The 13,871-nt window shown below is 40.5% G+C and overlaps 1 protein-coding gene across 1 annotated transcript in view; it reads right to left on the bottom strand.

The window, feature by feature from the left end:
• The window catches only part of BBS9 (Bardet-Biedl syndrome 9), a gene marked incomplete at both ends in the record, with an annotated part of 174,741 nt that extends 161,960 nt beyond the window's left edge, over positions 1-12,781 (bottom strand). Inside the window, 4 exons of the mRNA XM_084260646.1 lie at positions 4,528-4,641; positions 7,110-7,174; positions 8,173-8,323; positions 12,670-12,781. Coding sequence (XP_084116772.1) covers positions 4,528-4,641; positions 7,110-7,174; positions 8,173-8,323; positions 12,670-12,781 — 442 coding nt within the window. The remainder of the gene's footprint in view (positions 1-4,527; positions 4,642-7,109; positions 7,175-8,172; positions 8,324-12,669) is intronic.
• Between the last annotated feature and the right edge of the window lie 1,090 nt (positions 12,782-13,871).

The raw sequence follows: 13,871 nt of genomic DNA, 5'->3' as shown, positions 1-13,871 counted from the left end.
CACCCGGTGAGAAGTGACAGGTGTACTTGGTATGTTTTACATCTCGATCACATTTCAGCTAAGCACATTTGCAGTTTGACAGAGCAAATTATAACAAAACAAGGGACTAAGATTGCTACAAACAAGGAGGGACAGAAGAGAACAAACTTACACTGGAGGAAGTCGACTGAGAACGTGATAGACATTTAGTGGTGTTTGTTTCTATATTTTGAACATGTCAAACTACTGCAGAGCCATTCTTCCCTAGCTACCATAGTAATAGAAGCTGTGAGAATTCCTCCTCCCTAACAAAGCTTCAGTTGGCACAGGGTGAGCTTCATAACCAAACCAAAACAGTAGTAGAGCATTTGCTTGTAACAGCTACTCTGCTTAATTTCTGAAAAGCTCTGAGAGGACTCTAGGTCAAACAATACTCAAGTGAAAAATTTCAGGTGGTGTCTCCTTAAAGACAGGCATCATACAGACACCAAGCTTCTTTGTACATTAGAGAAACAGATTCTATTCCAATGTGATCTAAACCAAACTCTCATATTACAAAAACTGAAGTTTGGTCTGAACAAATCTCTGTCTCTTCTGCCCCTGTAAGGATTTAAAGGGAACTGCAGGATCTTCAGCAACTCAGGAAGTTAAAAGAACTGCTGGATTGAGAGTTCCCTTCCACACCTTTATGCATACCTCGATGTTTACTTACAGAACTTCTCCCCAATTTTAGTAGCAGTCACCCAGACTCAGACTTCTGTTTTACGCACCTCTTGCAACCCTACCTACTCCACCCCACACTGTGGAAGGCTCTTCAGGAGAAGAGAGCATCCTCAAGCTCTTTCCCCATTGGGTTCTTCTGTATAAAGCAGAATGCAGTAGCCAGGAAGAGGCAAGCCTCAGCCACTTTCTTCACTGTTTGAGGAGGTTTTTTTCCTTTTTCAAAGAAAATGAAGCTTATCCACAGGAATGAGCAGAGGCCACCACAGAAGCCAAAAAACATGCAGGATGGGAAATGGAAACTATGTACTGGATTTACATCCCCATTTTCAAAATTGACTATGCAACCTTACAGCATCAAGAGACTAAGAGAGCACTTGGCATCTCAGTTAAGCCCACTGCTGTAGTGGCCAACTAGACAACACAGAGTGCATCTGCACATGGTTAGAAATCATATTATGAATGATTACAAGAGAAATCTGAATGCAAAGAGGCAAGTATTTTATCTGAGGTAAGGCCAAGCAGTACTGAACTCATCGTTTATGGAAGTATACATTTAATCAACTAGCAAATGTTTAGAAGTCCAACAAAAAAGAAACAGAGCATTAACTGGAACTCAAATAACTGTCCCAAGAAAGGACAGAACACCTTGAAGGACGTGTTAGAGGACATCAGTACAAACCAGTGTACACAAAGTCAATCCTCTTTTTTCTTTTGCCAGTGTTGACTAGTATGACTGGGTTGAATGAGTTCCTTTACCACTGAAGGTATAAGATTAATAGGAAAGTAAAATAAGCACAATCTTTAGCAAGAGAAATCTGAGCAAGACTGAGTAACTTCATAGATCAAGTGCTCTGTGTCAACTCCTCACCATTCTTTGCTTCCTCAGATGAAAGACCGTGTTCCTGGAGGACTTATATTAACCCTCCTCCCCAACACTCCTACAGCATACTTTCCCTATACACATGCTTTCCTTCTGTTCAACTTCCATTCTTCTGTGTTGGCTTCAGTAGCTGTGCAAACATGACCTCTGCAGCGCCTCTTTCATCTTCACATTGTTTCAAGCATGCTTTACTATAGCAGTAAGATACATATTAGTCACAGCAGTAACAGAATGCAATAAATACAAACACCCTCCCTATGCTCTGTTAGTCCACTTCAAGAGCATAGTGTAGAGGTCAGACTGTTAGCAAAGCAAGCTCACTGCTGCACACTTGCAACACTACCATGAGTTAACCTCTGCTGAAGGCAAGAGAGACTGGATTTCTTGGCCAGGCATCTGCTAACAGAGAAGCCTATGGAAGGCAGAGAGTAAAAAAAGTATTTATTTACAGACTGATGGGCACTTAATTGTACCACAAATCAATCAAAGATACACATAGATAGTACTACAGGCCAGACCAGGACAAGGATCTGTTTACTAAAACTAATGATGCTTGATAGACCTCCTTTCTGTTTCACTCTGGCTAGTTTTGCAAGACAGAAATAAAACTGCAACACTGTCATTCTTAAGTCTCAAGGAAAGATCAGGGTATTAAAGATACTTAAAAAACTGAAACAGATTCACTGCAAAAGCCTAGGGGGGCAAGATTAAAAGCACATCCTTGACAAAGAATCTAATCAGACAGTCCAGGAAAGGCACATAAAAAAGGGCAGGAAATCTACAAACAGGAACATCATGCATTATTTATGACATAACACAAATCTCTGCCTTCTTTTTTTATTAACATTTTTGCCACCTCAAGATAAAGACTTGAGGTCATTCTTTTTCCTGAGCAATAAACACAGTAATGCAAACTGGAACACGAAGAAAAAGAAAGGAAAAGGCAAGTAGCTTGACATGCTCAGGCAGAAGTGCTACTAGAAAACAAAAGTTTGCAGAATTTACCAGAGCTCCCTCTGCTGTTCTTGCTGCTTTGTCAGGATTAGTCCACATTTTGACCAGCCTTGTGTTGAAAAGTGTTTGTCTGGCTGACTAGGATTTAAGGTAAACATTACCTACTTGCATTCCCCACAGGTCACCTGTGGTACATGAGAGACGAGTCTGAGATCAAGACTGAGCTGGTGGTCTGAGTTTTACTCATATTTCCATGGTAAACAAGCATCCTTGTCAAAAATCCAGTGAGTTTATTCTGCAGAGCTGCATGGTGGTACATGGGTATTTGTTTTATCCCTGAACCATTCCAGACACTCAGAACTCTTAGCTTACAACGCCCTCAACACATCCATTACTGCAATGCCACTATAGTATGCCAGGAAGTACATTATTCATACTTCTCAGATTTAGGAAACTCTGCATGGTCTTTCTGCTTTTTATAAGAATATGCCCATGCCTATACACTCTACCCCTCAAGACCCTCATAGCATAAACACTTTCTCATCCATATGAGTTGACCATTTTTTCTCAAGGTGTTTGTGCAAAATTATTCGGTGAAGATCTCTTCAGTGGTTTTGGTCAGCTGCATTTAAACCCAGGGGCAACTTTGAGTTTAGGGTAAAGCATTGTAGAATTACCACTAGAAGATAATTACAGAACACAGAACTGAGGGATTATCTGTGTATATTTGCCATATTGACTTAGAAGACTTTCTGCCTTGATAAAGCGATATCACTCTGCCAATAGTAGGGACAGTAGACACCACCTGGAGTACTGTGTCCAGCTTTGGGGTTCCCTGTACAAAAAAGGCATGGAGCTGCTGGAGGGAGTCCAGAGGAGAGTCACGATGATGCTCAAAGGGCTGGAGCACCCCTCCTCTGAGGGCAGGCTGAGAGTTGGGCTTGTTCAGCCTGGAGAAGAGAAGGCTCAGTGGAGACCTTATTGCAGCCTTACGGAACCTAACTGAAGGCCTACAGGAAAGATGGAGAGTAGAGACAGGAGAAGGGGTGATGGGTTTCAACTAAAAGAGGACAGATTTATACATTAGGAGAATATTCTTCACTGGCAGGTTAGGGAGGCACTGGAACTGTCTCCTAGAGAAGCTGTGGAAGCCCCATCCCCTAGCAGTATTCAAGGCCAGGTTGGGTGGGGCTTTGAGCAATCCGATCTAGTGCGGAGTGTCCCTACCCATGGCAGGGGGTTGAACCTACATGATCTCTGAGATCCCTTCCAACATAAACCATTCTGTGATTCTATGACACTACTTTTATAGATGACTACCACCCCCCAATATTGCTGAGGAAACAACTTCTGAAGAGAAAGATTTCATGTAAAGCAAACTGAAATGTTTCCAGATTAGAACACAAAAACATTCATAATTGTTCAAGTTCAAAAAAGACTGGTATCTATTAAACTCATTCGAAACTACAAACACAACAGTACAACTACAACTACAAGTACAACTACAACTACTACAACAGTAATTACTGTTATGTTTTTCCAATCAAAGTTTAAATATTTTTTTAAGTCTGCATTACATATCTTTAAAGACACTTGGTATTTTAGGTTCGGAGAACAAGTATGTTAACTTTTTTCTTTGTCCAGGATAAGCAAGTTGCAGAAAAGCAAAACAGAATTAAAGCATAGAAGACAACTATTATTTTAGATGTTGAAGTGTTTTACAAGGGAAGATCCAAGGGTTTTGTAACATTCAGTATTATCCTTGTGAATTCATATCGTGTTCAAGATATAAGGAAACAACTATACTGTGTTTAATATTCTTTGGCTCATTTGAACTTTTCTTATTTCTACATGCAGCAGATAAAAGGTACCATAATTTATAGAACGGTTTCCTCTAGACAGCAGCATCATGTTGCCACTCAAAACTCAAAGTTAATCCTAAACCATCAACAGTTAAACAACAAATAACAAATATGCAACAAGGAGCTTACCTTTTACACCACCAAATGGACCATAAGTCATATTACAAGCAGTTCTCTGAAGATTGTGCTCATACATCAGTTTAATCTGATACTGATTCCCATGTTCTACATTTCCCAGAGTTCCTACAAAAAAACACAAGGGTATATATTTATATCTTTGATCCACACAACGTGGAAGAAGTAAGGGAGTGCCAGTTATAAACAAAGTGCAAAACTATAACTTACTCCCAGTGACTCAGAGGTATTAAGGATCACACTGCTGCCTTCTTTAAAGAGATCACCAAGCTACAAAATTCCTAAAGGCCAGAACCAGAGATAAAATCTCATTATACTAAATATGGTGTAAAGACTTAGCAAGAGGCTGAGACTTTATTTCTTAAATGTACCTTTTTACATGTTAGAAAGAGCTCTAAAATCAGGAAAAAAGCCTGCTCAAAGGGGAATTCTTATGGTTCTCTGGTTATTCAGTGAATAACAGGTATCCAACAGGTATCCTCACCTGCAACAGTCCTCATCTCAAATTAATCTCTAGTCACTAGCTGTAATTTGATGAAGCTACACTTAGGGCTTATTTATCACTTGCTGTTACTCTGTCTGAAATTCAATGCAGTGATCAAGAACACAAACATAAGAGACAAACATATGTAACAAAAACAGTTTTGTGATATACATCACATAGATCGTTCTCTGAAAAGGCCTGCAGGGACTTCAGTTTCCTGACTCCCTCAGGGAACTGGCAGAAATTCAAGAAGTCTTTCTAAAGAAACTTAAGTTAGAGCCTCCCTTTTGATAATCAAGTCTTTCCTGCATCTGAGGAAGATAAACTTCTTTATCATGTAGACGACTTAAGGACTAGTATTAGCAAGTGAAAAAAAAAAAGATCATCACTTTGAGAACAGTCAAATCAGCAGAGAATAAGATGTTTTGAGTGAATGGTATCTCAGCTAAATCCTACCACAGCTTTAATTACACAAGCATTATTCCAACACTACCTTAAACAACATGCTATGAAAGTTTGCAGCTTATGCTGACCTTTAGGCAATATCTCCAACTAAACTCCAATATGGCTTCTAAGCAATTGCCCCAAACCAGGGCCAAGTAAGGGCAAAGACTGGAACAGACACGAGGAAAAAAGCACTGGCTGGGTAAGTAACTACCTAAGCAGCAACAGCTGAGGAAAAGTGACTTAGAAAGTGTGTACACTGACTGTAATACAATAGCTAGGGCATACTTCAGTGAGCCCTGAAAGATTTCGTTTGTTGAGAAGAAGCAGTGTAATTGTTTTATTATCGATAACAGATATGGGAACATGTATAAAGCAAGTAAAAAACCCACTTTATGAAAGTGTAGTTTGCGTGGAAGCTTAAATAATGATCATTATTACTTAAAGGTGGTTGTTCAAAAGTTCCTGTTCAAATGACAGAAATTACCATAGCAGCATGAATGCTTACAAATTAGTATAAAGAGTCTATTATTGTACAATTGAAGAATTTAAGTAATGATAAAAGTAAGGTCATGTAGACCAAACAGCAAACTGCAACTAAAAAAAAGTTCTAGACAGACTTATTGTTCTATGCCATTAATGCAAATTTTAAAATCAATTGTTTTAATAAATATTGTACTGGATTGTACTACAATCATAAAAAAATAAGCACAATTAGAGAAGGGAAAGCATGAAAACTGCAAGTACATCTCAGAGTAGATGCACTGAAAAAAGATCAGTTTTCCAGTTGCTTCTAGATAACTAGAAGGCAAACAGGTTACAAACACATGCTCTGTTTTTCTAGATAACTAGAAGGCAAACAGGTTACAAACACATGCTCTGTTTCCAGATTCTATCTGCCTACAAAGCTGTGAATAGGAAGCAAGCTCCTCCTACAAGAAAACCACGCTCTTGTAATAAAGGGAACCACAGCTATTCCTGCACAGAGAACATGAACAATGTACAGTTGTCTATTGAATTTTGACGATGAGGGTATAATTAATAGATCTCTTAAATCTCTGTTTTAAGCATATATTAGAAAGAATTCAATGCACATAATAAGTATTTTGTGATTTGACTCCTTACATACACAACACAGCATTTAGCAGTTCCAGAGAAAGGCAGCAAAAGAAAGATTTAAGAAAGAGCAGTGGTGTCACCTTATCACTATCTTACCTCCTCTCTTCTCTTGAGCTACATTACCAGCATTTGGGTTTTCTAAGAAATTATCTGGGTTTCCGAGTTCAGAAATAATTAGAATTGTTTCATTTTTAAAGAGCTAAATAAGTTGTCATTAAACAACCATTTGTTCATTAGCATACTGAACAGTAGCCCTCACTCCTGAAACTATAATGAGAATTAGTTGTTCACAAGCACTCCCAACCATAGACACTTCATAGCATCTCAAGCACTGAGCACATGACCAAATCTGTTAACCACTGGGAAATATATAGACCTAAACTAAAGTTTCCTCTTCATACATGAATTTGAGCAGGAGAACATGACCACAGCTCTACAAAACACTGTATATACCAAGTTTCACATTTAACCTAATCCAAGTTTCAGAATGCACTTGGAATCACTATAAGACTTCTATGCGTCAACTAACCTGAAACAGCGTACACTGAGAGCTTTCGGAAATGCAACACAGCCAGATGAAGTCCTTCAGTACCACTGTAAAGCAGATTAAAATAGCACTGTTTTCAGATAAATTTCAAGCAAAACACATACAGGATAACATTCAAGTAAGGTGTTGACATTACTTTCTGGCATGGGCCAAATCCAAAAGTTTGGGTGTTAGATGCTAGCATAAAAACTCAAAAATAATAATCTTCCTAAATTAATGCTGCATTATTACAAGTTAATTTAAAATTTAAAATGAATCTGTTAAGACCATATTTACAGATTTAAGCAAGTCAACTATTTTCCCAGTTTATCTTGAAATTCATTTCAAAGGAGGTGCTGTTAATTCATCCAAAACCCAAATGGATATGATGATCATTGCTGCAAGTAAGTACTATTCAGCAATGAAATAAATTACTTTTTTCTTTTTTCAATTCACTTTTGTACCAGCTACATGGAACCTAAATTAAACTATAAAGGCAGAAGTCATAAACTAAGAATCTGACATTAACGTTCTTCCTCCCTCCAAACCAAAGTAGTATATTCTGCAGCAAAAGTTGCTGAATATTTGTCTGGAGTGATGTTCCTCATGCTCATTTGGGTTTTTCTCTCATTTTAAAAATAAAGTTCTAAGTAAATTCTGTTACAGCCAATTAAACAGAAGGCCTTTTCCTTAAAGTCATAGCATGTCTCCTCTACCTGTCCAGTTACTTCCACTGAATTCTTCAATCCTCTACTGAACCCAAAACACCTGGACAATATCACATCCTAGATCATAAGTCATTACTCAAGTTTTTGTAACAAATAAAAAAGTTCAATGTAAGGTTTTTCCTGTTAGATATTTTTAAAAATAGTACAAGTATCTGGAAGATTACCCTCTACATATATATTAAGTAAAGATTCTCTCATATCCAGATGATTCAAGAGCAGATAAAATGCATACCACACAATTCATCTGTCTGTAAACTGACAACTCACCCCCCAAAAGAAAGAAAGCAAAGTCATATGCAAGCCATAAGTAAACAGCAACGTAGCCTGCAGTGACTTACGAAACAAATTTTCCCACTTCCACTTGCAATATTGGTTCTCGTAACTGCACTTCCAAGAGCAAGTCTTCAGCTTGTACTCCTTCCCCAGGTTTCACAGGATGTGGATTAAAGATTCTGAGATATCCCATGTAACTGCCCACAATAATTTTATCTACAAAAAAATAACAAAAGACTTCAGAATACATGTGGAATTGAATCTGCTTTAGAAGTGCTTCAAAGAATACCCTAAAGTGATAGAATATTTACACGATTGAATTGATGTTGATTATGGTCTGTCTTCTAAATTAAGATTAGCAATTAGCTTTTCTGCAAATCCACAAGAACCTGTCACCAAAAGGTTCCATATGGTTATTATAACAATGGTGCCACGGGCCATTGTTACTATTCCATCATTTCAGAATTATGTTCACACTTCTTAAAGTGTCCTGTTCTAGTTTTGAAGAGTAGTTCAAACTTTCAGCATCCTATACCTTGGATTTGTGCATACACATATCACACCAGCAGAAGTGTAAAGTTTTAAAATTGAGACTGATGATATTTATCCAAATGCAAACAAAAGCCAGATAATTACTACTTCAGTTCAACAAAGCTAAACCTCAAGATCACTGAGACTGATTCATCTTCTCAAAGAGGAATGCAATAGCTACATCAGACTTATTCTGGAATTGGTATTTTAAGAAAGGAGTCATTTGGTTGCTAGTGAATTACAAAAAAGTATTAATGAACACACACACACACACACACCCCCCCCGGAAAGAGGGGCTTCCCATGAGGCAACAATCCAAGTTGGCTGTCAGCACTTACCTTTTTTTTTAGATATAGGTCATCATATCAATGCAGATCAAAATCAAAGCCAATAAAACTTGTCCACAAGAAATACTCCTAAACCAAGTTCATCAGGCTCTAGAGGCTTAGCATAGTTCCACAGCAGGCCAAGCCAAAAGCTCAGAACAGCTGCTTGCTTCCTCTCTTCTTCAGCCACAAAACTGGGACCCCTCAAGACCCTCAATTCAGATAATACTGACTGCCTTCTCCACTCTTATCTTTTCCTCAGAACAGTAGCAAATATTCTATCAGCAGTAAACTAAATCCATTTTAATAATTAATTCCTTAATAGTAGGTAAGGTGAAATGAGGACATTTTGACCTGTGGTTTGGCAATTGCAACCATCTACTTCCCTTCTACAGCTTGACAAGGGTGTTGATAGAAATGGGTGTTTACCAGTAAGAATGAGGAGGAAGGCCAAGGCAGATACCATGGTGGGAGTCTGTTACAGACCACCCAACCAGGATGATGAGGCAGGAGAAATATTCTATAAGCAGCTGGAAGCAGTCTTACAGTTGCTAGTCCCAGTTCTCAAGGCGGGTGTGAACTTAGCAGATGTTTGCTGGAAATACAATAGAGCAGAGAGGAAACAGGTTCCTGACGTGTGGAAGCTAACAGCTGGTAAGTGAGCCAGACAGGGAAGGCACCTCGCTAGACCTGCTGTTTGCAAACAGAGAGACTTAATGTGGTGGTTGGAGGCCATCCTTAGGCACAGTGATCCTGAAATCATAGTATTTTTGATTCTTGGGAAGGTAAGGAAGTGGGGTCAGCAGAATTGATACCATGGAGTTCTGGAGGGCAGACTTTGGCCTGTTTAGGAGATTGATTGACACTGCGCTTGGGAGGCTGACTTGAAGAGCAAAGGAGTCCAAGAAGACTGAACATTCTTCAAGAACATCATAAAGGCACAGGAACCAGCCGTCCTCATGTGCTGAAAGGCAAGCTGTCAGGGAAGACCACCAGCCTGGCTGAACAGAGAGCTGTGGATGGAACTCAGGACAAAAAAAGAGCTTATGGCCTTTGGAAAAAGGGGCACGCAACTCTGGAGGGCTACAAAAACGTTGTGAGGTTGGTGAAGTGAGAAAATTAGAAGAGTCAAAGCCCAACTAGAACCCAATCTCACTACTGCTGTCAAAGACAATTAAAAAATGTTTATATAAATATGTTAACCAAAGGAGGGCTAAGGAGAATCTCCATCATTCATTGGATACAGGGGGAAACAGCGACAAAGGATGAGGAAAAGGCTGAGGTACTGAATGCCTTCTTTGCCTCAGTCTCAACCCCAGAACAACTCAGAACAATCCCAGTTGTTCTCTGGGTGCCCAGCTCCCTGAGCTGGAAGACAGGGAGCAGAATGAAGCCACCATAATCCAAGGGGAAATGGTTACGCACCTGCTGCACCACTTAAGACACACCCAAGTCTATGGAGTTAGATGGGATCCTCTGAAAGGTACTGAAGGAGCTGGAGGAAGTGCTCACAGAGCCACTTTTCCATCAATTATCAATAGTCCTGGCTAAACAAGGAGGTCTCAATTGACTGGGAGTTAGTAAATGTGACGCCCATCCACAAGAAGGGCTGGAAGGAAGACCTGGGGAACTAGAGGCCTGTCAGTCTGCCCTTGTTGTCAAGGAAGGTTATGAAGCAGATCATCTTGAGCGCAATCAAGTGGCACATAGAGGACAACCAGGTTTTCAAGCCCAGTCAGTGTGGATTTAGGAAAAGCAGTTCCTGCTTGACCAACTTCTTCTGTAACAAGGTGACCTGCTTAGTGGACAAGGGAAAAGCTATGAATGTTGCTTACCTGGACTTTACTAAAGCCTCTGACAGTTTCCCAAAAATATGCTCCTGGAGAACCTGGCTCCTCACAGCTTGGAAAGGCATGGTCTTTGATGAGTAAAAATAACTGGTTGGTGGGCCAGGCCCAAAGAGCTGTGGTGAACAAGGTTAACTCCAGCTGGTGGCCAGTCACAAGTGGTGTTCCCCAGGGCTCAGCGTTGAGGCCATTTCTGTTAAGTATCTTTATCAATGACCTGGATGAGGGGATTGAGTGCACCCCCAGTACGTTTGCAGATGACCCTAAGTTGTGCGGAGCATTGATCTGCTTGATCATAGGAAGGCTCTACAGAGGGATCACGGCAGGCTGGAATAATGGGCCAAGGACAACTGCACAAAGTTCAACAAGGCTGAATGTCCTGTGCTGGTGTTACAACCACTACGTGCAGTGCTACAGGCTTGGGGAAGAGTGGCTGGAAGGCTGCCTAGCAGAGAAAGATCTGAAAGGGTTGGCCAGGTGAATATGGTTTCCAGGTGAATATGAGCCAGCAGCACACCCAGGTAGCCAACGTAACCAGCAGCATCTTGGCTTGTATCAGAAATAGCATGGCCAGCAAGACTAGGGAAGCTATTGTCCCCCTGGATGTGGTACTGGTGCAGCTGAACCTCAAGTACTGTGTTCAGTTTTGGGCCCTTTACTACAAGACAGACACTGAGGTGGTGGACTGTGTCTAAAGAACGGCATCAAAGCTGGTGAAGGGTCTAAAGAACAGGTCTTTATGAGGAAGAGCTAAGGAAGCTGGGGTTGTTTAGTCTGGAGAAAAGGAAACTGAGAGGAGACCTTCTACCAACCTGAACAGCAGTTGTAGCCAGCTGGATGCTAGTCTCTTCTTCAAAGAAACAAGTGATAGGACAAGAGGAAATAGCCTCAAGTTGCACCAGGGGAGGCTTAGGTTGGACATCGGAAAAATGTCTTGATTGTGAATGGGTCACCAAGCATTAGAACAGGTTGCTCAGGGAAGTGGTTGAGTCACCATCCCTGGAGGTATTTGAGACCTGTAGATGTGGCACTTAGGGACGTGGCTTAGTAGTGGACTTGGCAGTGTTAGTCTCAGTCTTTTCCAAGCTAAAAGGTTCTATGAATTTCTACTGCAAATATACACCAAAGCAGTGTTTTTGTTCAAATACTCCTGAAAGTGGACAATCTAAAATTAAAATAACTTTAAAATATTATGGCAATGGTGAAATCAAACTCAAACACCTCTACTGAGCAAAATTCAAACTCCAAAAGTAACATGACTCTATCCTAGAGAAAGATCCCAAACATTTATTAATTCACAGAATATACCACACAAGAGCTCACTGACAGCAAAGTTCATGAACTGCTGTAAATATATCCTCAGACACATCACTTCAGTTCCACACTTTATTTCCACATTATTAATGACTACATAGAGAAGCAGGGTTTACTCAGTCACTTATTTCAATGGCCCCTTATTTTCCAGGCAGAAAAGGTTGGTTGTTTTTCTAAACTTCTAGTTTATTAGCTCTCACCTTCCTTTCACCCCACACCCTTATTTTTTCTTCCAGTGACCTACAATGTGTGTTTGCTCCCATGACTAACTGAAAGTGTTTTATTTTAAAGACATCTACAATTGAAGGACTAAGACATAAGAGAAATGTACTACTAAACACAAGCAAGAAATAAAAGGTTTAGAAACCTACAAATATACAAAGACAAATGGCATTGAATTTGTATTCTTCAACCTATAAGGACACATTACAGACAGCAGGCTTAAACTAACTGGCCTAGCTAACAAGCTTTCAGTATACATTTGTCAAAGCAAACCTGCAGCAGTAGAGCTTAAAAGTCAGGAGCCGCATAATTCTGAATTTACCTTGTCCACTGCCACTATTATCAACATCAGCAACACAGAGACAGCCTTGGTCAAATTCTTCCTTTTCTCCAAGTACGGTGGACCACCAGTCTCTAGCTTTAAACAAAGACATTCTTCTTTACTGAAAAGGAAAAAACCTACTGTTAGAGCATGAACAGTGTTAATATATACAAACAGCATTAGCATATATAAACAATTTTGTCTTTGTAAACACCTTTAATGGAGTATACACATTGCTGTAGTGTGAGCTAAATAAATATTGATTTCAGGTTTCTGGTTATATAGTTCAGAAACCTTAGGAAACCTCTTGTCATTAGTTCACAAAATAGCTGAGATAGACACTGCTAGTTATATGAACAAAAAAAAATAATAGCAGCCTTTTTTAAACTGGTAAAAGCCTTCTGTAGCAAACATTAAGACAGTAGTATAAGTTATCAAAGTTATAGAACTGAGGTTCTCTCATACCAAGGAACACCAGGAAAAAAGATTCTGATGCAAGTCTTCTACAAAAGATCTTATTTTCAGAAAAGTAAATCAAGACATAGACAGCATCAAAACCCCCAAGTAATCGCCTTGAAGATGGTCTAGTGACATGACTAAAGAAGTCGGTCAAACAGGGCACAAATCAGCTTTTCTGCTCCGTACCTACTGTTATTTTAAGAAGAGGGGGGAGGGGGAAGATAGAGGATATTAATCCTTTTGCAGGCAGCTTGGCGAAAACGCTACCCTTGTTCAAAACTCATAGCTCCACGCCTATGCTATGCCATGAGTGGGACAAACCTGAACATACTCGACCCCAAAGCTGCGGAGAAGGTGAGGGGCAGCTGGGCAGCGCCAGCTCCATCCGTGCTTTCCGGAAAGAAATAAAAACGACGGGCTTATCCCTTGTTTTCCTTCGGATCAAACACAACCTCTTTAAAGGAAACAGTGTCCGGCAAATCGGCCGATCCGTTTCCCCCCCGCTTCGGTAATTACCATCGTTATGTTAACTAGGCAACCCGCTGCAACTGCATGGAGGCTGCCGACAGAGCAGCCCTCCCCACACACCCTCTACCTCACACAGTCCCTGCGCTGCATCCACAGTGCCAGCGTCTCAGGAGCCCCGCGCCTCAGGAGCCCCGCGCCTCAGGAGCCCCGCGCCTCAGGAGCCCCGCGCCTCAGGAGCCCCGCGCCTCAGGAGCCCCGCGCCTCAGGAGCCCCGC

The sequence above is a fragment of the Gallinula chloropus genome (genome assembly GCF_964237585.1).
Source record: "Gallinula chloropus genome assembly, chromosome: 2".
NCBI classification, from domain to species: Eukaryota; Metazoa; Chordata; class Aves; order Gruiformes; family Rallidae; genus Gallinula; species Gallinula chloropus.
The sequence above is the reverse complement of the archived record's forward strand: the minus strand, read 5'-3'. Positions and strand labels throughout refer to the sequence as shown.